The 25,881-nt window shown below is 30.2% G+C and overlaps 2 protein-coding genes across 2 annotated transcripts; one reads left to right on the forward strand and one right to left on the reverse strand.

Moving 5' to 3' along the window:
- The first annotated feature begins 6,282 nt into the window (after positions 1 to 6,282).
- LOC125821383 (uncharacterized) lies at positions 6,283 to 12,455 on the forward strand. Its single transcript, XM_049500797.1, has 9 exons — positions 6,283 to 6,690; positions 7,989 to 8,170; positions 9,381 to 9,559; positions 9,966 to 10,250; positions 10,338 to 10,396; positions 10,485 to 10,521; positions 10,612 to 10,683; positions 11,347 to 11,671; positions 12,015 to 12,455. The coding sequence occupies exons 1-9, from the start codon at positions 6,576 to 6,578 to the stop codon at positions 12,447 to 12,449; spliced, it is 1,689 nt and encodes a 562-aa protein (XP_049356754.1). The 5' UTR covers positions 6,283 to 6,575; the 3' UTR covers positions 12,450 to 12,455.
- A 1,610-nt stretch (positions 12,456 to 14,065) lies between these two features.
- On the reverse strand, positions 14,066 to 15,130 carry LOC125821432 (uncharacterized). Its single transcript, XM_049500847.1, has one exon. The coding sequence runs from the start codon at positions 15,128 to 15,130 to the stop codon at positions 14,066 to 14,068; it is 1,065 nt and encodes a 354-aa protein (XP_049356804.1).
- Between the last annotated feature and the right edge of the window lie 10,751 nt (positions 15,131 to 25,881).

Raw genomic sequence — 25,881 nt, forward strand, 5'->3', positions numbered from 1 at the left:
TGACGAATTTGATATCTATATAATGTAATTTTTAATAAAAAAGATAATTCACATGAACCCCTTCAATTTCTCTACCTCTACCCCATTGTCCAATTCAAGTTTGTACGTGCAACAGTTCTTTCATAGGATACCTATTATCTTTTATTAATATAAGTGTTCGATAAATCTACCCATCAAAATTTAAATAAATGAATAAAAAATACCTAACATTTTTTTTACGAAGACGCAACACACATATTACTTATCTTAAATCCACTTACACCCCCTTTAACTCTGCCTCTATGTTTGTGTGAGTCAAGTTGTTTGTTTCTTGATTCAATTCATCGAATACTTATTGTCTCTCCTCAAAATCTAAACCTATAAATTTAATCTCATATATGTGAATTTTTTCTTTTATTAAAGAAAGTTCTGATAAATCACTTTCGTTTGTGTGTTTGAATCAATTATGTATGTCTTTGATTCTTTCATCGGATACCTACTATCTTTTATCAACATACATGCTCGATAACATATATAATCTACTGTTCAAAACTTAGACAAACTGCATGGAAATCATGTAACATTAATCCATTTTGGTGTCATTGAGTCATAGGCGATGCCCAAACAAAGTACAAGACAAAAACAGGCAGGATTACTTAACAATAAAAATTTATCCACACATGGTGTATACATCAAGCTAATGAAATTTCTATAGTTACGTTATTTAATAAAGTAAAACACCTGTTAATTATGATTAAGATTAAGTAAAATGAATTATAAATTCAAACACATGACATGTATATATTGGGTTGATATATACACCAGGTACATATAAGTTTTAACCCTTACTTAAGCATATAATTATAGAAATGTTTTTTTTTCTAATTGAGAAATCCAAACAGGCACGTAATTATTAATTTCATTATCAAGAAAGCTTAAAGCAATAAACTAATTAAAATAGAGGGTCCAAATTGATTACTTCCTTTCTTTGGGACACATTTATGTTTTTTTAATTTACACGTCAATTTCGTAATCAATAGCTTATTTTTACGACATATGACTAATATTTAATATTTTCTTTAAAAATACTTATCTTTGTTTTCTTTGTTTTTTTCTAAAACGTAAAATATTTTTAAATTATTATTCATTGGCACTACTTGCACACGAAAGCATGCAAAAAGCAGCTTAAAAGCTAAGATCAAGTGACTCAATTTGTGTGCATATATTTTTTTTATATATAATTATTCTTTATGTATAATATCCATTTCTTGAATAATACATAAAGTATAAAGTAAGACTTTCGTAAAGTGCTTCATCACAATTTGGCAAATATGGTACACGTCTCTATCATTTTTCTTGTGAGTTTCATATAAAAAAAAAACAGATTTTTTTTAAAATTATAATTAATGTGTGGGATATTTTAAATGTTGTGAGGTCTTCCGGAGAAACAAATTTTGCATATTTGATTTAAAGCGAAAAATATCATATCAGATTATTAAGAGTTTTTATTTTTGGTGTTTTATACGTCTTTTTGTCCAAAAATTGACATTAAAGTCAATAACCTGACAAGATAAGTATGGAGATAACATAACATTGACGTAGGTTTTGACTTAATTGCATTTGCTTGTCGAGATAAGTATGTATTGATATAATAATATAATAATAACATGGGATCCAACTTATTATGTTTGTGTGTCTGTCTGTTTGAATCGAATTTACTATTTATATTCATAGCTCTAAGATACATACATCTAATAAATAAATAAATTATGAATCGATTTACTATTATTTTCTGTAGCTTGAGGAAGGAAAAGAAGAAGAGGCGATGTTAGATTTGGTGCTCATAAATACTTGAATTTTGTGAGTTACGTATATTTAATCACTTTTTCAATGAGCTATATATTTATCATCACTTTTCTCAAATAATCAACTATCATGTTTTGATTACATTTATAAATTTTAATTAGTTATCTTGATAATCACTACTCAATAAAAAATATAAACAAAACGGATTAACTTGACCGATCAACTTGCTATTTTGGTTAAATTTATAAATCTTAATTAATTATATCCTATAATCACTTATCCAAAAAAAAATATCATAAACAAATCAAGATCCAAACAAAACATATAACTTAACCCCTCAACTTGCTATTTTGATTAAGATTTAAGATAAATAAATTAAAAGCCAACAAATCCTCCCACATACAAAGCATATATAATTATATTAAATTAATTAATACGATAATATTAATTATTTGTTACTTTTCCCCAAAAGTAAAGAAAAAAAATAGAAAATATAGTTTCACACTATTCCTCCATTTTAGTAGACCAAAAAAAAAAATCTTTATCTTTTTTGTCGGCCTGATGTAATGGAGAATAATATGATATGGACTATGAAATTCTTTTTAAAAATAACAACGTAATCAAATATTATAATATTAGAAGCTTTATTTTGCAATCGATAAAGTTGTCTTTATATAATTTATAAGTTATGAATTTAAGTTGTGAAAGTGATAAAATTATCTTTATATGATGTATGTATTAAGATAAATCGTCACATCATAATTCTCGAAGTGTGATCAATCTACGAATTTTGCTAACACTAAATAAGTTGCACATCAAACTATCGTTTTTAATATTGAACCGATAAGCTCAATTTTCAAGTCCAATGAAGTCATTGTTTCCGTTACTCTAATGACCAAATCAGAATTATTCTTAATTTATTTATTTTTATTTTAAAAATATTTAGAGTTTGACATATATATTTGTAGTCTTGTTTCAGCAAATGTCTAATGCTGTTTCTATTAAGTGTGAAAATCAAAGATAAATTAAATTAATAATAATCAACACATTTTACATGTATCATGTGAATTTATCATAAATTAATTAATTTATATATATTGACCATCAAATTATCGTAATTTATCTAATTAATCAAATTTAAAGCCGATTAGATAAGTAAGCTCACAAAATGACGTCTAGCAAAAGTGATTATGAAGGAAGTACTTACAATTTATGAACTGTTTATAACACCTTAGGTACGATAAAATATGAGAGAAACGTTTTTAATTATCTTTAAAAAAAATTAATTCAAAATCTAGTGATACATTTAAAATTTAAAGTGGGCAATATAATTAATGAGTCACGCAGTTATCAACACTATATATGTTATCTGCGACACCAAACAATTGCCAACGATTAATTATTCTATTAATTAAAATAATTAAGAAGTGAACATCTGTTAATTATATGTGCATTTTTAAAATTAAATTATAAGTAGACGTTCATGGAAACAAGTTAGAAAATTGTCAACATTTTCGTCTGAAAGTTGTGGACTACAAGTAGAGCATGCATGATAAATGTCAGATTCCAAAACTATATAATAAAGTCAAATTTAAACCGACAAAATTACTCTTTTTTCTTCTAACTTCTTGGATAGTATCGATCTAAGTTCATTCTAGATACATTTAATATATAGTTTTATGAGAATTAAATAGAATTAGAAATGAAATTATTTAAAATAAGAACAGAGTAATCGTTCTAATGAAATAATAAAAAAAAAAGGCAAAATTGAGATGTATGTACACACACCTTAGTAAAAAAGTGTGAGAAGTTGAGTAAGTTTGTATGAAAAATGTAATAGGAAAATGACTATAATTAATAATAAGGATAAAGTAGGAACTAAATGAAAAATTACCAATTGATTACATAAAATAGATAAGTATTATTGGATATCTCAAAATAATATAGTAGACAACTATTATTGAACGAAAAAAGTATTAGAGAGATGATTAGATATAGCATAACAATATCAACGACTCTTCGATAATATGATCCTAGATAAGAATATTTGGAGGTTAAGAATCAGCATAAAAAAATGATAAATAAGAATATTATCTAATCTTTCCTATCATCAATATGTTATCATTACTCTCTAATTATCTTATTTTTCGACTTCCAATTATTTTATTTCGCTTGATTATTATATTATTTTGTTATTGAAATTTGCAAAAAAAAATGTATAGGAGAAATTATGTAGTGTGTTTGTGTTGTTGTATTTCATTATCAAGTGGAGATCCTGTTAGTACGCGGCGCTCTGCTTTTAATTCACCTTTTTGGGCCCACTTTTTCCATGGGCCCACAAAAGTAAATGTCTTTCACGTGGGCCCACTATTTTTTTGGGCCCCGTGCTAATCCTCCTCGTGTTCCGGGAGAATTCTACACTTGCCCATAAATTAATTAAATGAAAATAATAATAAAATTTACTTAAAAAAAAACAGAATTAATACTCCCTATATAGTTTATGATACTCTTAATATATAATAGTGTAATATTCTTTTACTTTAGAATAAGTTTGCATAATTTTTCTCCTTAAAAAAAAATCTCATATCATACATAGTATTCATACGTAATTTTTTTTTTATAGCTATTGAGATTATGTTCGCAAGTCTAATAATCTTTTTTTGAACTATTGGTTATAAGATTAATTATTAGGTTAAGTAATTTAAAAATATTTTTAATATGATGTAATATGAATAATTTGGATAGAATTCATACGATCTTTACAAAAGATCTCATCAATAAGAGTATCTCTATAAATTTTAATTTTTTAAAATATATTTTATTAAGATATAAGTTCAATCATATTGCTTAATAGAATTAAGCAAAGTAACTAATGGGTTTTTTCATGCATATTATGTGTATTGCCAAATGAAATTAGGTTTACAATATGCATGGTGCATTCATTGATTTTATGCTAGTTTTGTTGATTAATATGTCAATTAAAAAAATAATTCTACAATTTTAATTTTTTTGTTATCGCTTGATAATTATTTGTTCAATTAAAATAAAATAAAAATCGTTTGAGAGATATTTCTATTGTATTTGTGATGCTCCCCATCACTTTAATTTTATTTATATTAAAGGGATATATTTAAATTAAATTATATTAACGTAAAAAATTATATAGCGGACTTTAATTTATTATAATTGTATCGTAGATATTATTAAGTGATATTTTCTTATAATGAATCTTCCAAATGAATAAACAATCGAGAATATGCTATTAAAACAATATCAAACAAAAAAAACTTTATGATTTGTTAGTGGAGCTAACATTAACCAACACACTTGATTATTATAGTGTACCAAACACACTTGATTATTTTCTTTAAAAAGGGTGTTTCTTCGAGGGAAAAAGAAGAAAACAAGTTAATTAAAACAATTATTTTTTAAAACTACTTAACACTAATTAATACAAGCAATCCCTTTTTGTTTTTCTCAGATTGCTTGTATTAATATATTATGATTCCCATATCACATGGTCTTCCCAATAATAATGCTCTTTCTAAGATCTCACTTAAATAATATTCCATGGAAGCAAACAAATTAATAAAACCAGGAAGACCACTAAAGATTGCGCGGTAGTGAATGAGGTTGTTTCTTGCTTGGTTAAAATCAAGATTAAGCCACTTCCCTTTGATGGAAATCTACGCGGCATGAATTTAAAATACTCGATTTTAAACGTGAAAATTGGACACCGAGTGGTAAACTAAAACAAATAAAAATTAGGAAGTACCTTTTCAAGAATTATTATATGGGCAATAATATTTTTGTCTACACTACAAAAGGTGTGGTGCAACGAAAGAGACTCCACTAGCCTTAAGTGAGACCAATCCAAATTAATTGAGTTTTAATATAGCTATCAAACATCTGAATAATTTTATTTCTTCCTTTTTCCGAACAATTTGATGTACAATTTCGGACTTTATAGTCATCATTTTAGAAAAAAAGGAGTAAATTAACTCAACATAACTTAATGATACATCTAATAATTTATGCATTAAATGTGTTGCTAGATCTCTACTTTAGAAGCTATACAAACAACAACAAATAGATATTGATTTTATACATTTTTTTCACGATGAGAGAATCGTGTTTACATTAATCGAGGGTAATATTGTCCAAATGAAATAGAGTTTAATTTATAGTTTACTTTGACTAAACTGAAAAAATCCAGCACTAATCTTTAGTTCTTAATCAATCATTTCTTTTTCAACTTAATTTTAAAAAAAATATAAATTGTGTACAATTAATTATTAATTAAACAAATGAAAAAAGGTCAAAAAAGAACAAAAGTCCCATTTTTTTAATTTTTTTTTTTTGTGATCTTCAGATTCAGCTTGTACATTTTCTCCAAAAAAAAAATAAAAAAAATCTGCTTTATTCATTTCACTCACACACAGTCACACACCCGCCCTTTTCACCTCTCTCTCCATTACCTCACCATGTGAACTTTTTTTTTTTTATATATAAATGTGTAGCCAAAGATGAGATCTTTGTATCTTAGTGGCTTCTCTTCCCTTTTCTCTCTGAGATTCTCTTAATTTTTTGATTTTTTTTTTGAAGAAATACAACTAATAGTTGAAATGGGGTTTCTTGTTTTTCACTGAAAGCACATGATTCTAATAGTTTTTAGTTTTTTTATAAGCAAATGCAACAAAAAGTGTGATGGGGTTTCTTGTTTTTAACTGAAAAAGCACATGATAGTGTGTTGTTGTTTCAGTGAGATTTTGGAGAGTGAGTAGCTGCAGATGAAGATGAGGGGTCATTCATTCTTTACTGCTACTCTCATTTTTGCTGTTTCCATTTGTTTCAGCTCAATTCCTGCTGATTCTTTACCAAGAGACTCTTTTAAGTCCATTTTAGGTGAGTCATTGTGATCATTTTGAAGTTTCTTGGCTGTTTGTGTTATGGAAAAAAGGTGAATTCTGATATGGGGTTTATCTATTTGAAGGCATTTTGACACTAGTGATGATAGATATGCTAAAAAGAAAAAAAAAGTGGTTTGCTGTAATGAAATTTTTGATCATTGAAGCTTCTTGTCTGTCTGTGTTATGGAAAAAGGTGAATTCTTTGACATGGGGTTTATCTATTTGAAGGGATTTTGACACTAGTGATGATAGATATGCTAAAAAGAAAAAAAATGGTTTCTTGTAATGAAACTTTTGATCATTGAAGCTTGTCTGTCTGTGTTATGGAAAAAGGTGAATTCTTTGACATGGGGTTTTCCTGTCTGAAGGGATTTTGACAATAGTGATGATGCTATATATGCTAAAAAGAAAAAAAATGGTTTCTTGTAATGAAATTTTTTATTATTGAGGCATATTGGCTGTCTGTATTATGGAAAAAAGGTGAATTCTTTGATATGGGGTTTTTCTATTTGAAGGGATTTTGATACTAGTGATGATGCTATATATGCTAAAAAGAAAACAAATGGTTTCTTGTGATGAAATTTTTGATCATTGAAGCTTCTTGGTTGTCTGTATTATGGGAAAAGGTGAATTCTTTGATATGGGGTTTTTCTGTGCTGGTGGTTTTGGTTCCTTTTAGAGCTATATAATGCTAAAAAGATGAAAAATGGGTTCTTGTTATGAAAATTTTGTTGTATTCCACGTTCCTCAATTTTTGGAGTCTGAGATTTGTTTTATATGCTGTTATTGCAATTCAGATGTCATTTTCTTGTTATTTAAGGACAATTTTATTTGGACTACATGATTTGATCTTTCTTGGTTGTTATGAAGTTTTGGTATTTAACAACTATGCTTAATGCTTTCTTAATTTGTCTCAGGGTAATTATGTTTTTACTATGTGATTTCTGTTAAAATTGCTTTACTTGTTATTTTAGCAATAATGATCTCTTGTACATCTGAATTGAATATATAAGGCATTTTGGTGATCTGTAAGGATTTTAATTGAATATATAAGGGTAAATAGCACACCTAAAGTATCCCCTTTTTTCGAGTTTCCTACCTAAACTGTCACTAACTATCTGCTGTTTGTTACTTTTATATGTGTTTTTGGCCATTAACTCAACGTATTATCTTCTTTCTGATGCATTTGGATAATGGTTAAGTTTAAAGTAAGGCTCTTTTAGCAGTTAACTTTCTCAAAAAAAGTAAGGCTCTTTTAGATGATGTGGTCCTCATTTTTGATACTTCTAACAGGGGAGGGAAATTTGGAATCATGGAAGGATGGTGTATTGCACTCAACAGATATGGCACAAGCACCAAGTGGGCATGCGAGCACGCTTGTGCTGGCGGGAAACAGGACGAGGAGGCCAGACTTTCTTTCTGGTTTCCACAAATACAGAGGTGGATGGGATATTGCCAATAAACACTACTGGGCAGTAAGCACGATACTATTTTTATGTCCATCTTTTGTAATTGATTTATCTAGGAAATATATAGCTATGTATTTGTTTGATGATTTTGCTGTAGTTTAGGATCTCTGATGCCTACATTGCTCATTGCTTGTTTGTGATTTATAAAATTCATCAAGTTTTTGTCTGAGCTGCAATACCCTCTGGACTTGCACCTCAGTTTTCTGTCTGTTTTGAATCATAATTACTTGTAACATATCTTACTTCACTACCCCGTTCGTTCTTTTGGACCAAAATAATGTTGGCCTACTGCAAGCACCTAGCGTGAACGGTGTTGGCTGATTCTCTTGTCTGTTATCTGATATTGACCCTGCCACGACTTTAAGCCCAAGGCTATAACTGTTATATGATCTACTGACCTTCATGTCTTAGTAACTGATTTTTGACCTGGAAAATTCTGAGATAGATACTGCCGAAGATCAGGTATTGATTAGTTCACTTGAAAAGTTTTCTGTGCTGAGTGATGAAAATTGCTGGTGAAAGATGGCCTAGTACTACTATTATAATATTCATGTATTGTCTTCTGTTCTGCTAGCTAATTTTATTCCAAGCAGGAGAAGGGAATATGATTGGGAAAGAGGAGGGGGAGGGTAAGAAGATGATCATGAAGTTAGATCGGTTACTTAAAAAGCAAAGTGTAGATCTTAAACATTTAAGTTGTAAGTATATTTTTGCATTTAACAAAGGATGAGTTTGCATATGTTTTGGTGCAAAATCTGCATAATTGCATAGTTGTGTCTAAGAACTTGTTCCTCTTCTAGTAATTTTTTGGATATAGTGTTTACTTTTCTATTTATGATGGGTTGAAATAGAGCGGGGAATAGATATAACAGATTGATATAGCTGACCTTAACTGGTTTGAGATTGAGGTGCTGTTAATTGGTTCATCGATTAAAAGTGATTCCTCTTTAGTGTTAGATGGCATTGGGAGGCTACATGAGTATATATAAAGAATAATGAGGTTATAAACTTCAACTTTAGTTCTAGATCAGCTAATTTATATGCAAATATTGTGGATTGATAAATGATCTTTCACATATAGCCTTGAAACCACATTTTGGTTTAGACATCTCCTTACCCCTATTATAAACCTTGGGATGAGCTTGTTTTAACTGTTTAGTTGGATTTTCATTTAGAAGACAGTGATCTTACGAGGATTGTGACTGTGGATCCACAGTCTGTTGGTTTTACAGGTGTTGCTGGTATCATACTCGCTCTGCTGTGGTTCATTTCTTTTGGATTGGCTCTTGTAGTGCATTATTGCTGCGGATGGAAGATCAATATTAGAGATGGAGAACGACATTTTTCAGAGAGAATTTGCCTGATCGTGCTTATCATCTTGACATGTGCTGCAGCGTAATAATCTAACCCTTGACTTGTTGCTTGCTGTATACATATGTTCTCTCATTTGAATTATCACGAGCCCATCCTTAAGGTTTTGCTTTTCTTGATTAAATGGAAGGAATGCATCCAATTTCTTGATTGGTTAATTCTCTTTTGTACAAAAATAAACTTTTCTGATCTTGCAATGTTATCAACTTTAAATCGTAAACATCTTGCACTATGTTTTGATCATAAACTTAGGATATATCCTCTGCTAGATTATCAATGCGTGGCTCTATGCACTTGCCTTACACAGGACTTGTAACTATTTGGAAGTTTTAGATTAAAGTGATTCTTCTTTTTTGCCTTGGATTAGCGAAGGACATAAATCTTGCTCGTTAGAAAAACTACTGATTCATGTTTCTTATTTAACTGACAGTATCGGTTGCATTCTTCTTTCTGTTGGACAAGATGATTTTCACGGTGAAGCATTGGACACTCTAAAATATGTTGTAAACCAGTCAGATTACACTGAACAGACATTGAGAAATGTAACACAATACCTGTTACTTGCAAAAACTGTAAATGTGGCCCAGATTTTCCTCCCTTCAGACGTAAAAGATGATATTGATCGCCTAAATGGAGACCTAACTTCTGCAGCAGATAACCTCAAGGAGAAAACAAATGAAAACTCAGGAAAGATACGAAAGGTCTTCAATGCTGTGTATGCCTCGAATTTAATTTGCTATTACTCTTCAGTGTTTGTTTTTGCTTCAACGTCTGATATTAATGTGCAAATGTCACTTTGCAGGCGGTCAGCTTTGATCACTGTTGCTGTCGTTATGCTTCTCATATCCATTCTGGGTCTTTGTACGTATTACTACACCGAGCTCTGCTAATAGTCTCAAACTTTTACGGCTTAATATTAATTTTGAGACTGAAATCACATTTCTTGCAGGCCTCTCTATCCTTGGCCATCAACACACAATTCACATGTAAGCTTCTCTATTCAGTGGTTGAACAATTAAGACTGTCATTTTTTTCTCAATACTCCCTGTCATCTCACAATCAATGCTCTGATGCAGATTTATCATTAGCGGATGGTTGCTGGTGGCATTTACATTTGTTCTCTATGGAGTTTTTGTCATCATTAACCAGTAAGAAACAAATGTGTTCTTTGTGATAAATCTGTCATCAAGTTTTTGTGAGTAATTTGGAGTGAAAACAGTCTTTTGGTGTTCTTTTAAATTCCTGAGAATTCCGGAATTCAACTTGAAGTTGAATTCCAGAATTTTATGGCCAAATGTGTTTTCCAGAGTTCAACTCCAGAAAGAAGAAGAAAAAAATCATGGCCAAACGCTTTTTATTACAGAAGCTTGTATTTGCCATGCTTTAGTTTTCTACTCTTTTCTTTGTTCCTGGGGTCGCAAGATGCTTTCTTTATGCAATACCCAAAGGTGTGGCCTATCGTCAATGAAGTGTGATGAAAAGGTGCTTAGTGATTCCTTTACATGTGCTACAATTTGATGGGCAGTGTACTCTGTCACTCTGCTGTCCCTGTGAAATAGTCGAGATGTTCATAAGCTATCTCTGACAAAACACATTTTTAAAAGAGAAGTGCTCTATTAATTCAGTTGACCATACATTTGTGCAGTATTCCTGCTGCATGGGGAGTAACTTCCGACATGCTTAGCTTTCTCAATTAGTCTTATCTGTTTCATTTTAGGTTTCGATAAGAATGTAAAAGGGTTAATAAGAATAATTCCAATATTTGAAGGAGTCACTGATTGACATGTTCCTTTTTTTCTTTTTGGTTTCAGTGCAATTTCAGACACTTGCATGGCAATGGGAGAGTGGGTGGACAATCCTCATGCTGAAAGTGCTCTTAGCAACATCCTTCCATGTGTTGACCCGAGAACTACAAACCAAACCCTATTCAAGAGCAAACAAGTCACTGTTGATCTCGTAAATATTGTCAACGGATTTATAGACACATATGCAAATTCCAATCCATCTAATCATCTCAATTCAAATTACTATAACCAGTCAGGACCCGTTATGCCACGTCTCTGCTATCCATATGACTCCCAATTGCAAGATCTGCCATGCCCGGCTGATCAAGTGTCTATGGCAAATTCTTCAACGGTAAGTATTAATGTTTCTCTTCCTCCTCAGTCACGCCCTGCTATGAAACATTTCCTCTTCTACCGTTGTTTTAGTTTATGTTGCTCAGACTCTTCAAAATTGTCTTGCTTGCTGCATGTCTGATCCTCATAAAGTAGTATATTTCTGGAGGATCCGACAACATTTTTGGAGAGTCGGAGTAACATAGGTTAATAGTTGAAAGTTGACTACTGGTTCTATATGCTAAAGATATTCGAGTTGTTTGTCAATAAAAGTGAATCCGCGTGTTCTAAATATCTTGTTCAGAATTTTCGGCATTCAATACTTTGCAATCCAATTTAACTGTTGTTGCAATTGTTTCCAGGTTTGGCAGAATTATACTTGCAGTATATCTGAGGCCGGAATGTGTACTAGCATCGGTAGGCTGACACCCGACATGTACGAACAGCTAGTGGCAACGGTCAACATAAGCTACGCTCTTGAACATTATGCACCGCCACTGCTTAATCTCCAGAACTGCAATTTTGTCCGCGATACATTCAAGAACATCACGGCCAATCACTGCCTTCCATTGGAACACCATCTCCGAGTCGTTAATGCAGGGCTAGCCGTCATTTCAGTTGGAGTCATGCTAAGCCTCGCGCTGTGGATAGTATATGCAAACCGCCCCCAAAGGGAGGAAGTGTTTGCGAAGCTCTCTTCGCATATAAAGAGCAGCTGCAATGGCAAGAATGTTAGCTGCAGCAATAGTAACATTGATATGTCATCAAGAGGCACAACTCCAAAAATTGGAGTGTAGATATAATACTATAGAATTTCAGCATAGAAAAAAGAGATTTATTTTGATCTCTTTATAAGCCTTTTTGTTCAATATATGGGGCAAAGCACCATTATTTTGAGCAAGGGGATTGATTGGTAGCCATTTTATTACCTATGTCTAGTAGTATGTGTATAGAATAGTGTTAATTCAGAATGTTATGTTTTGGTATATTTCATGTCAAAAGTTGGAAACTTTTACTGTTCTTGTTAAATGAAAAAATAACGGCTAATTTCACGTATTGTTATTGAACTTTATTCATTGTATAAATAGTGGAGTTTGTTGTAAAATGAGAGCAAAATATAATAATACTAAATAGGAAATGGAAGAGAAATGCTAATAAGAAGTATAGAGTAGAGAATATTCTTTTATCTCTTTTTTTTGTTGTCATTCACAAGGGTGAAGCATACCCTTTTATAGTTAGTAGAAATCACCGGTTTACAATGTTAAGGAAATACGTTAGAAGCTCTTTAAGTAATACATTAAATGGGGCATTACGTTAGGTGTAGATTGAAACGAAACATCCACACATTCAACTGTTATTCCAGTGGACAAACAATAATCATTAAATGCCTGAGATGTAGACTCACCAGCATTATTAAGACGAATTGTTTTTATTGCATAATTTGAAAATTGTGTTTTTAACCTTATTATTTGAGCCAACAACCTCGCAAAAGCCATATTGCGAGGTGATAATAAGCACACATGAGACCACCTTGTAGATGCATCTATCAAGACCATATAATATTTAAATGGTCCACATGCAGGGTGAATAAGCCCACATATATCACCATGTATCCGTTCCAGAAATGCGGGAGATTCCACTCCAACCTTAGTCGTTGATGGTTTGGTAACCAACTTTCCTTGTGAACAAGCAGCACAAAAGAATTCCTTTGATTGAAGAACATTTTGGTTCTTCAAAGTATGCCCATGTGAATTCTCAATTATTCTGCGGATCATATTATAACCGGGATGGCCAACCGGTCATGCCAAATGATAAAATCATTAGAACCAATATTTTGTTTACTACAACATGTAATTCAACCGTACCAATATTTGTATGGTACAACCCAGAAGAAAGTGCATGCAATTTTTCATGCACAATTTTCTTCTCCGCATTTATTGTAGTAATATAAAGGTATTCAACCTTTCCTTCATTCGCAGTCTCAACATGATAGCCATTTTGACGAATAACCTTGAAACTTAACAAGTTTCTATGATACTTACTACAATACAATGCATTATCAATTATCAATAATGTTCCTCCAGGTAGCAATAAGGTTGTTGTTCCAGAGTCCTCAATCAATTTTGTACTACCGGATATTGTATTAACATATGCCTTTTTCATTACCAAATGAGATAAATATTTCTTTTCTCTTAGTATCGTATGAGTTGTGGCACTGTCCAGAAGGCACATATCTCCATTACTCATCTTGGATCCAACTGAAGATTGAGAATTTTTATTTATCTTCATAAAAATAAAAATACATAATAAGAAGTACGAAACTTAACAAAATAAAATTTAAGTACATGAACTTTAAATAAGACATTAAAAACACATAACAACATTATTCATTTCCTAGTTCAATTATCAATCTTCAATTGCAATCCCCAAAGAAGTCCTCAGCTTTTAGATGAGTAATATCATCGAGCCCATCAAAAGCATCATCTTTCAATGCTAAATTTGCCTCAACAGTCTCATCATATTTTTGAGAAGATCCTGCTTGGGCATCATCTTTGAGAGTCAAATGTGACTCTACCCAGACATTAGAAGAGGAGGCACCACTTTTATTTCCTTTTCTTTTGAAGAAATTCTGATACAGCCTGACGAAATGCTTAGGTGCCCGACATTCATTTTTCCAGTAACCTTTAAAGCCACAACGATGACAGTGATCGCCCTTGCCTTTTGAAGGATTATTTTGAGAACCCATATTGTTCTCCCTTTTGTTATGACCACCACCTCGATGATTATTATATCGTCTTTTGCCTTTGTCACGCCCGTGCACATTATCATGGCTTCGATTATTTTGTTGTATTTCAGACTGACAATGTGCTTCTAACCCGTGTGCCTCTGATAATGGAGCACTTCTAGCGGGACGGGCTTCATGATTTTTAATTAAAAGATCATTACGCTGCTCAGCCACCAGAAGGCATGCGATTAATTCAGAGTATTTTTTAAAACCCTTTTCGCAATATTGCTGTTGTAATATCATATTGGAGGCATGGAAAGTAGTTAGTGTCTTTTCCAACATGTCCTTATCTTTTATAACTTCCCCACATAATTTTAATTGGGAAGTGATTCTGAATACAATAGAGTTATACTCAATTACGGTTTTATAATCTTGAAATCGTAAGTGCATCCACTCATAACGAGCCCTTGGCAATATTGTTTCCTTGAGGTGGTTATACCTCCCTTTCAAACCTATCAACAATTCAAGTGGATCTTTCACTGTTAAGTATTCAACCTTCAAGGTTTCATCAAGATGATGGCGAAGGAAAATCATAGCTTTCGCTTTATCCTGACTTGATGCCTTATTTCCTTCGATTATACAATCACCAAGACCCTTAGCGGTAAGGTGAAATTCAGCATCAAGTACCCATGACAAATAGTTCTTTCCAGAAATGTCAAGTGCCACAAATTCAAGCTTTAACAAATTCGACATGATGAAACTATCATAAAATAATTGAGTTAATATTATGATGTTGGTTTGTTTATTATAACTGACAAATTAATACTTTAATTAATAAAGTATAGGATGAGTATAAAATATAGTATATGCATGAACATTAATGGTAGAAAAAAATATGTAAACTCATGTAGCATTGAAACGGTAAGAGTAAAATATATTTTCTACTAGTTTTAAGTGTTTATTACTAGTTTCAATTAATGTCAAAGTTTAGTAATAATTTCAAGTTGTATTTAATACAATACTATATTCTTTATGACACACAAAATGTATGACAAGAAAATACTAACGAGTATTCTAACTATCATGTTGTCATATTGCTTAGTATTTAATTTAGAGTTATAAGTTAGTAGCATATAAATAACATAACAATATAAACTTGAAACATATTGATTATTATGCCTAGTAAAGTATTATAACATTACCTAAAGCAAGTTATATATGCAGTAATTAAAATACATATCAAAGATTTATTCAAGTCCTATTAGAGATGTTATAAACACATAAATTTATACCTGACTCTAAAAGAAAATTGATTAACTTTTAGGAAAAAAAGATAATCCCGAATTAAGTAGGTCTCAATTGGTTAGAGACTCGTGCTGATAACATGTTGTAAAATGAGAGCAAAATATAATAATACTAAACAAGAAATGGAAGACAAATGCTAATGAGAAGTATAGAGTAGAGAGTATTCTTTTGTCTAATTTTTTTTTGTTGTCATTCACAAGGGTGAAGCATACCCTTTTATAGTTAGTAGAAATCACCCGTTTACAATGTTAAGCAAATACGTTAGAAACTCTTTAAGTGATACATTAAATGGGACATTACGTTAGTTGTAGATTGAAAAGAAACATCCACACATTGAATGGATTTGTAACAAAGTTAAAACTTTGTTTTTTTGTTTTGTTATATTAATGTTATTGAACTTTACCAACAAGGATTATGGTGGAGTGATAAATACTTTTTCATTCTTAACCAAGAGATTTCGTTCGAGTCCCTTTCTAGTACGGGAGTCACCTTTGTTATGGAGCACTTTACCCTCCAATATGGGATTTTACAGCGCGAATATCGATATCGGACATCGAGCGAAAAAAAACGTAATTAAATTTTATTGTTATAATCGTAAAGTCACTAAACTAATAGGTAGGCTTTAAATGCAATGCAAGTTTAAAGACCAATTAGGCCATTCTGCCCCTTTTTATTGATACACCTTGGTTTTATTTCCCTTTTCATTTTTTCGTGTTTGATACTCCCTCTGTCCCTAATTACTTGTCTACTTTTTCTTTTATAGTTGTCCCTAATTACTTGTCCACTTTGACAAATCAAGAAAGGACAATTTTTTTTACCTATTATACCCTCAATTAAATGACTAATTACTTTGAGAAATGCAAAACTTTTCATCCACTTCATAATTAATAGGGGTAAAATGGTAAACTCACTATGTCATTAATTGATTTCTTAATAGGTGTGTCAATTCAAAAGTGGACAAGTAATTAGGGACAGAGGGAGTATGTCTATTGGAGTTTGATTAAATTTGAATTCATATCGGAGAGTCTCACTTTTGAGAATAAAAAGCGCTTTCTAATACAACCAAAAGATAACTCCATATTTGAAGCTCGAATTCAAGAGCTTTATAATTAAAGATAAAGTGTGTTAATTCATGATTAATTAACTCATTTCTTGATCTATGATGTATTACTAGCGGAGAGAGTATAAGTTACAGTTCTTTTCCATATTAATATATCCGCACAAAAAATACATTTTAAAATATTGATCAAAGATTCATGTATACTCCCTCCGTCCACAATTGTTTGTCAGGGTAAGGTCATGCACATCCCTCAAGGAAAATTTAATACAAGGTGTAATTTGACTAATATAACCCTACTATATCAAGAATACCAAAAGTCCACATAACTTTTCAATTGAACTACACAATCATTAAGAGCAGAATTGGAAAAAAATGACTAATTATTTCTTGATTGTTTAAATTGACAATTAATCTTGGACATCTATTTTTAGTATACCTGCAAAACAATTGTGGACGGAGGGAGTACTAGTCTTTTTTGGGAAACGAAAAGATCATTAAATGTCGTACATGCAATTTCACACATTACAGTAAGACTTTAGAGGAAGAACTCAAAAAGTCGTTCTTGATTCAAGAAAAATTTTTAAAAATACAAAACATTTACTTAAAAGTAGAAATTAAAGCATTAAATTTCTCTGCTATATATAAGGACCATTAGTATTAGTACAATAATATTAACAAACAAATATTACATTTTTTCCCGGTATATTGAAGAAAAAAAAAAAACATAATGTTTTGGTGTAGTCTAGTTCCATTTGGTATTGTTGCCATTGCTGTTGTAGTCACTATTACTGTTGTGGTTAATGTGCAACATGTTCACTATCATTATTATAACAACAATGATGATGGTGAATCAAAGGAAGATTAGATTTAGATCCTAACCCAATCTCTTAAAGTTGGCACGAAGTTTCACTTATTAAATATTTTAATTGGGCGATGTTTATGTTAGACTTAGACACATCAGGTATAGTTTTGCTGTGTTATTTTGACACTTTAAGGGGCACTGAAAGGCATTTGTAACTAAATTTTATGATTTTTAATGAAGTTAATTACTTTTAAGTATTGCATTTGTGGGGTTTTGGAATTGCATCTCTCTATTTTTCTCTTCTCTAGTTATCTTATTTTGATGGTGTTTGTCCTATCTTGAATTTTGAATTTATGTTATATATATCGATTACTAATTAATGTTTATTTAAGTTATTTGCTTGTAATTAATTATCGATGAGTATTTTTTTTACAATTGATACGTATTGTTGAGATTCCAATTGATCATTGCGTATATTTTTTGCTTCCTCCATCCATCTTTTATCATTTTTAAAATATTGAATTTGTTATATTTAGAAAGTGATATTCTGTAATAAAATCGACATTTTATTTTCTTAAAAATATGCAATTCAATACTGAACAAATAAAAATGTACAACTAATTCCTTTTCATATGCATTTTTCATGTTATTAACTTGGGTTAAAAATAAGTTAATGATTCAAATTGTAGAAAACCTTGTCATTCGAACAACGAATGCATTATAAACCATCTAATTTGGGATTATTAGTCTTTCGAAAATAATGTATTTATGATCTCTATCAGGTAGAAATAAAGTACATTATAAATTATTGATTCTTTATTTTTTGAATAACTAAAATATAAGTTTCGATTTCGCCTCCGAATTATACCATTATAATTTATATGAAACAATCGATCAGCAATAACCTCTTTTTTCCCTCTATATAATATTGGTTTATTCAATCTTTTAACACTTCGATAAATCTTCCTCCTAATAATAACCAAAAGAAAAGTCAAATCAAAAAAATATTTAAGACATTATCTCTGAAAGATCCTTGGTCCAAACTATTTTTTGAAATCACGATAAATAATTTTGAGTCACATAGAGTAAAGATGCTACTCAAATTAAAATTTAAAATGAGAAAAAATAATTAATGTTGTTTTGAGTTTTAAAATGATAATAATTTGAAATAACTATTTTAACAAATTAAGACAAATAATTTGAATGGGAGAAAGTATTAATCTTTCTTGTCACTAATCAAAATTTGGGAAACGACAAGATGTTTAAATGTCAATTTACATGTATTAATAAGCGTGCATGCATGCATGCAATTTCATACATTACAATAAAACTTTATTGAAAAAACTCAAAAGTCATTCTTGATTAAAGCAAACACATTAATGAAAACAAATTAGATTTAAAGAACTAATCACATAATGTTTTTTGCTATATATAAAGGGGCATATTAGTAACTCTAACAAAATATTTCTGTGTTTTCAATTCTTCAAGAAAAAATGTGTTGTTTTAGTTTTATCCCTAGTTTTGTTTTTGCATTTGTCAAAGTTACAATCACTTTTGTATTTCATGTTAATATTTTCTGTCATTAGATATAAGTACAAGTCAATAGCATAATTTGGCATTTCAATCTCTAGAATGATATATATGGCTATGTAACTTTTTTGTTTATTTTTGAGTATTTGTAACTCAATGTTATCAAATTGTTAAACGAAATATTTCTAAGTTTTTCTATTGTCTTTATTTTTTGAGAGTTAATCTTAATTTATCTTATTAATGCATTATACTGAATTTTATTCAGCTGATTTATGATATAAAGTAATAAATATGTATTTTATTTCAAGATTATATACATTCTTGATTATTAGTAGTAGTCATACGTGACATACAAGATGTTTTACGTGACAATTTATATAGATCTTATTATGTCGTATAGAATATTTGATTTTATTTTTTTTAATTTTTTTCAGTTTCTATTTCCGTTTTAATTGGATCCTGTGTTTACTGCTCCAAAAACATCACTTCTGGACTCATCATCACCTTTTTCAACCTGCACATTGTTAGCAATACCCTTTCCTCTTGCTGAATTCATTCCTCTAGATTGATTGTAGTTGGGTTCTGCACCTTGTCCACCCTTTTTAAACTTCCAGTCCTCAGGATAACCAACTAGTTTGAAACAGTTTTTCTTAGTATGACCATATATCTTACAATGATCACAGAATAGGTTCCAGTTCACTTTCTTTTTGGTATTGTAATTATCTCTCCCAGTATTCACTGATGAATCGTTTTTATCTCCTTCAAAATGGTTATTTCTAGAATAATTCCCTCTACCTGCATATAGAGATGTAACTTCAATCATATAGAGATTCTCGATCCATCAATTTTATCAAATCTCTCCGTCAGATCTGCCCACACCATTTCAACATCTGATGCATAGACGATCCCACACCATTTCAACATCCGAAACAATTTGCAACATAATACAGCTGACACTCTGATTTTTGAAAAAAATTATTTTTGTTTGTTTTAGAATCGCCACCTAAATTTTAAGGAAAATATTAGGAAAACCATTTTTAAATATGTAAATGTAAACTCTGTTTTGATTTGTGAAACCAGTGAGATTTTGAGTAAGGATTTTGGTTACTCGAGGGGAAGGTGTTAAGCATTCCTCAGAGCCTATCTGAAGATAGTCCTTAAACTCAATTTAGGAAAATATAATTAGGAAAACTTGTTTATTTATTTGCTTTAAAAATCAATGATAAGTTATTAGCTAGTTTAAGAAAAACGGTAGAATACAAGGTACGACATATATATATATATATATATATATATATATCTTATAAAATAGATTTAATGGTAGTATTTTTATCATATTGTAAAATAAATAAATAAATGTACTTAAATGTATGATAAATTTATATGTCAAAAAAATAGATGTGTATTATTTGGACTTAACCTAAATGTATAAATGTAGAGTTTAAAGGATGTAAAATTAAAACGTAAAAATAAATAGATGTGTCTTATTTGTTGTTTTATTTATTTATAGAATTAAAACGTAAAAATAAAATAAGATTATAATCGGGTTTAAATATATAGAGTGGTATGTGTGAAAAATGAAGTTTAATGAAATAAATAATAATGATATTAAATGTTAAAATATTATGTAAAAGTTTGTGATCTTAAATATGTTTATTATAAAGTGTAGTATATACATGTAAGTTGTTTAAAACATATGAACACTTATTACTTATTTACATGTATAGACAAATTGACGATAGATTATATGTAGTAAAGTAATATGTATATTTAAGTGTAGAGATTTCTAAATTATAAAATAAATAAATAATATTAGTAAAAGAGATAGTAGATATGAGAAAAAATAATATGAAATGTAACAAATAATGAGTTACGTATAGAGAAAACTGAAAAATATAGGATTTGTACCTTTTTGCATATGGCATATATATGTATGTATCTTGTATTTCGAACCTGTTAGCATATCTAAAATCTTGAAATAAGATGTTAAGAAATTAAAATGTTTTAGTAATATTCGATTTTAAAAAAAAAGTGATAATGGTAAATATATATATTTTTTGAAATGGGTTGATGTAAAAAATAAAATAAAATGGGCCTAACTATTGGTTACCCACCCCAACTGATCACTCCTACACCTTTAGTCTTGAAGGGTCTAAAAATCGCCTAATTATTTCAAAGATGAAGAATTAGGGCATCTAAATATTGGACTAAATAATGTTAAGGCTAACTCCTATTAATGGTCTACTAAAACTTATATAATTCTAGGTAAGAGATCCTAATTATCCTAAGGGAGAGAGATTGAAAGCTCTTTTATTTTAAAAAGGGTTTGTTTAAAAATCGTTAACCGACCAGAATTAGCCTAATTAAAAAAGAACTTTGGGGTTTAAGAGGAAATATTAACATAATATAAACTAGCTTTAAAAGAAAGCGTTAATGTATAACATTTTATAAAATGATAACTATAAACAATCTCGAGAATGAAACAATGTCTACTATAATCTTAGAGAAAATTAGTTAAGATTTAATTATTATTTTTTAACGAGCCAGAGGCTTAAAAAATGGATATAATTTATTGGGTAAAAGGTTTTTTCAAAAAAAAATAAAAATAAATAAACTAACTTAAAGGATGGGGACCAAATTTTAGACAATTTTGTTTTTAAAGAAAATAATAATTGTATTCCATTTGAAAGTTGTGTTCTATCAACTAATCTACCCGTTTTAAAGTTCTCAAAAAGTTGTATTATTACTCTAAAACATAAACACTTCTACGTACTAAATCCCAACACTTACAAAGTTTTATGAAAGATTTGTTTTATTGCACTCAAAATGTGCATTTTAATGTTCAAATTGTTACCCCTCAAGGCTCTCAAAATCTGCCCCCTTTTTAAGCTAAAAAAAATCTGCACTTTTAAATCTTTAGAATCTACAATCTGGACTCTTATTCTGAGTAAAAGATAGCTACAAATAATGTTAGTAACGGATGGTTGAAAACAAATAATAGTCGTAACATTCTATGTGTGGCATCACCACAAGTGAGATATTAATTGAGGAAATGACATAAGCTCACCAATATAGCATAATATCCTCTACAAATCACGGTAAACAAGAGCAAATATCAAACATAAAGCTGCAATTATGTAACGTTAATTAGAAGCAAAAAATATGTATATTTTGAGGACATAAATTCTTAAAGAGAAGAAGAGGCACTAGACACTATTGATGCAATGGGGCTGCTAGACACGAGCGGTAATGTAGGCTGTCATTCGCTTCTCTGATTTGGACAGATATGGAGTCATATACTAACTCCAAACGCGCTCCCGAGTGTACATGTGCAATAAAAAAAAAAAGAGGAGTTAATAACTGTATTTTAGGCTCATCAAAGACATAAAAAACAAAAAAAAGTATCATGTAGTCATAGGCATACTAGAAAATATACTCAGAAACGCCAACAACATAATACTATCCTGGCCATTTCTTGACGACATTTAAGTAATTCGTACACCCAAAACTTTAATTAATCTAGTAAGAAACATCATAAGAAGATTTGTGGCATGGAGTGAACACTTATACTAATTTCAAACTTAGCATACAGTTAGAGGAAGAGCCATTGGAAGCTAATCATATACCTAATGAGTTAAGGTGGTAACCTCTATTTTTGTAAGTACTAATCTATTCATTTTTTTATTATTATTTTTTACGTGCTAGTGTAAAAATAATAAGAGAGACATGTTCTACTACATTTTCGCAAAGGGTGTTTCGCTATACTCTCAAGAATATATAGAGAGAAAGAAAATTATGGAATAAAGAGGATAGAATTTTGAGTAATGTAAATAGAAAAACAAGATAATATGCAGCCACAAAAAATGTAGTTCATCCATTTCTACGTAAAGAGTTATAGTTCCAGTGTCCTTACTAAATATTTAGTTATTAATAAATTCTCTCAAAGGAATTAGTCTAGGTAAGCACATAGTTCATGGTTACTGATTGATAGTTGATTATGCTTGAAATAAATATCATACTTCATGTAACTTATTCAAACTAATATACAATCAGGGACTGACAGAATTGTTAGGGTTTTGCCTTTTCTTACCATAATTTAAGATTTATTTTTCCTTAAAGAAAAGACAAAACATTACCATAGATGTTTTTACTTTTCCTGAAAGAAAAATATAATATTCTTTCATATTTGGTTTATTCTTTCCTTTTAGGAAAAGGTTTTGGAGTAGCTAGTCCTTTTCTAGTAAGAAAAGGTTTTAGGACTTTATAAATATATGTTTGTTTCTTCTAACACTAGAACAATAACTTCCACAATGTAGACGTTTAAAAGTTTAGTTTATGGGGAGATTTATTTTCTCAACAATTATGATATTTTTCTTTTAAATTAGTTTTCATATTAATAATATTTTGTTTTAGTATTGCTTTATTTGTCATCTAATTTATCACCATCTTGATTACAATTGTAAGCTTTCGCACGACGCCCTAATCACCCATTCATAACCCTACAAGTGGTATCAGAGCATATGAGTCAACGATTCTATGGCCCAACAAGTGGTATCAGAACACATGGTCCAACGATCCCATGATCCGACAATCATATGGTTCAATGAGGTTGAAGATAGACTCAAGATGGTTTCAAATCAATCTGTAATCAGCATGATGATAATGAAGATATTTGTGCTATTACATGTGGAGAAAATTTTCAAATATATTTTCAACAATATCCTACTGCTCCATCCTTTAAAACAAAATCAATTTTCAACTCATGCTTATTTTAGAGCATGGACTCCAACTTTCAATCCCTGCAAACTTTAATGCTCGGGCTCCACTTTTGACTCATGTATCTTTACTTTTAACGCATGAGCTCCACTTTTAACTCATGCATTTTACTTTTAACGCATGAACTCCACTTTCAACTCATGCTTATTACTTTTAATTCATGAACTTCACTTTCAACCCTGTTCATCACTTTTAACACATGGGTCCAAGTTTAAAACCATATCAATTTTAAATCATGATAAGCAACAGTGATACATGAAGATTGTGTGAAGAAAGAGGATCAAGATTATTATGTCAGAAAATTCAAGCCAAAAAGGGAGATTTGTTGGGGTTTTGCTCTACTTTTCTTACCATAATTTAAGATTTATTTTTTCTTAAAGAAAAGACAAAACATTACCATAGATGTTTTTACTTTTCTTGAAAGGAAAATATAATATTCTTCCATATTTGGTTTATTCTTTCCTTTTAGGAAAAGGTTTGGAGTAGCTAGTTCTTTTCTAGTAAGAGAAGGTTTTAGGACTCTATAAATATATGTTTGTTTCTTCTAACACTAGAACAATTACTTTCACAATGTAGACGTTTAAGAGTTTAGTTTATGGGGAAATTTATTCTTTCAACAATTATGATATTTTTCTTTTAAATTAGTTTTCATATTAATAAAATTATGTTTTAGTATCACTTTATTTGTCATCTAATTTATCATCGTCTTGATTACAATTGTAAGCTTTCGCACGACGCCATAATCACCCCTTTATAACCCTACAACTAGTATCAGAGCATATGAGCCAACGATTCTATGGTCCAACAGGAATAGCGTTGATCAACATTAAGTGTAAAAGATTAGAATTAACAAATAACCACGTCCTAATAGATAATAGTTAAAATATTTTGTCAAAGTTGTAGTGTTACTGCCTTGCTTACATGTAAAAGCAACAGAATCTGGTTCACGAGCTTCTTTAGAGAGACATGCATAGATTAACGAAAGCGCGATTCTACACTTGTGTGAAATAAGAGTTCTCAAGGGAAATAAAATGGACTACAACACCACTATGACGTAAAATAAGCATCAGAAGCAGAAAAATAGAATGCCAAACAATATGTGCATTCAATTTACACATAGAAATAGAATGAACTACATTACCACTCTATAAAATTTATCCCCCCTCCAACATATTCTCTAATCACATTCAAAGTTTCCAAGTTGTCGAACGCGCATATAAGCAATCAATCTACCTCTGTACATGAGATTAAGGAGGGAGTTCTTAAAAAAAAACTATCATGAATGATATTCATTTAGATGAAGCTAGTACCCTCTAAGAATGAAAGGTCATTTGGGAAATGTTAAGTCGATAAGGGAAAATATGGGAATGAGATAGAATAGACTTTTGTGAATCAGACTAGACAATTCAAACTCACAATTTTTTTTAGAAAAATAAATAAAAGAAAACACAAAATGGCCAACCTGATCATTCAAATGCTCAAGAGAACATATTTTAGTATAGGGATCATAATAACACAAAGTATAAACGAAAATATTGTTAAATCAAGTGACTATGAATTCGGAACAACTAAAAGGTTAAGATCTTAGAGTTAAAACGACAAACAACAATTTTTAAACCAACAACAATTACAAAGAGAGGGAGAAACGTTCATAATCAGAAAGTAAACTATGACTTTTCGAAACTAGATTAGACTATATTGCAATCGAGAAAACTTAAATGAGATTAACATTCTCAGTCGTTCATACACACATCTTAAAATATATTCAAATTCAAAAATAAAAATAAGGGATATGTATGTCATTGCTAAACAGAAAACGCAATTGTACTAACATAAAGACAAAATCTGAATAAACAAATTAAGAACCTCAAATTGAAATTATCAAAAATCAACAAAATGACCAACGGGAGTTTGAAAAAAAATAAAGGCGAGGCAACGTACCTTTTTTAGAGCAGCAAACAAGAGCTTCGACGTCAAGAGATTTCAACTTTGAACTCGACGTAACTCGAAGAAGAACGAAAACAAAAAACA

The sequence above is a fragment of the Solanum verrucosum genome, unplaced genomic scaffold (genome assembly GCF_900185275.1).
Source record: "Solanum verrucosum unplaced genomic scaffold, falcon-dt-bn FXZP01000217.1, whole genome shotgun sequence".
Lineage (NCBI taxonomy): Eukaryota > Viridiplantae > Streptophyta > Magnoliopsida > Solanales > Solanaceae > Solanum > Solanum verrucosum.

Excerpts from the sequence above, each read along its gene's own strand:
- LOC125821432 (XM_049500847.1), bottom strand. The coding sequence starts at position 15,130 with ATGTCGAATTTGTTAAAGCTTGAATTTGTGGCACTTGACATTTCTGGA.
- LOC125821383 (XM_049500797.1), top strand. The coding sequence starts at position 6,576 with ATGAAGATGAGGGGTCATTCATTCTTTACTGCTACTCTCATTTTTGCT. Across the intron at positions 10,251-10,337 it reads CGAAAGGTCTTCAATGCTGT|GCGGTCAGCTTTGATCACTG; the intron begins GTATGCCTCGAA and ends GTCACTTTGCAG. Across the intron at positions 10,522-10,611 it reads CATCAACACACAATTCACAT|ATTTATCATTAGCGGATGGT; the intron begins GTAAGCTTCTCT and ends GCTCTGATGCAG.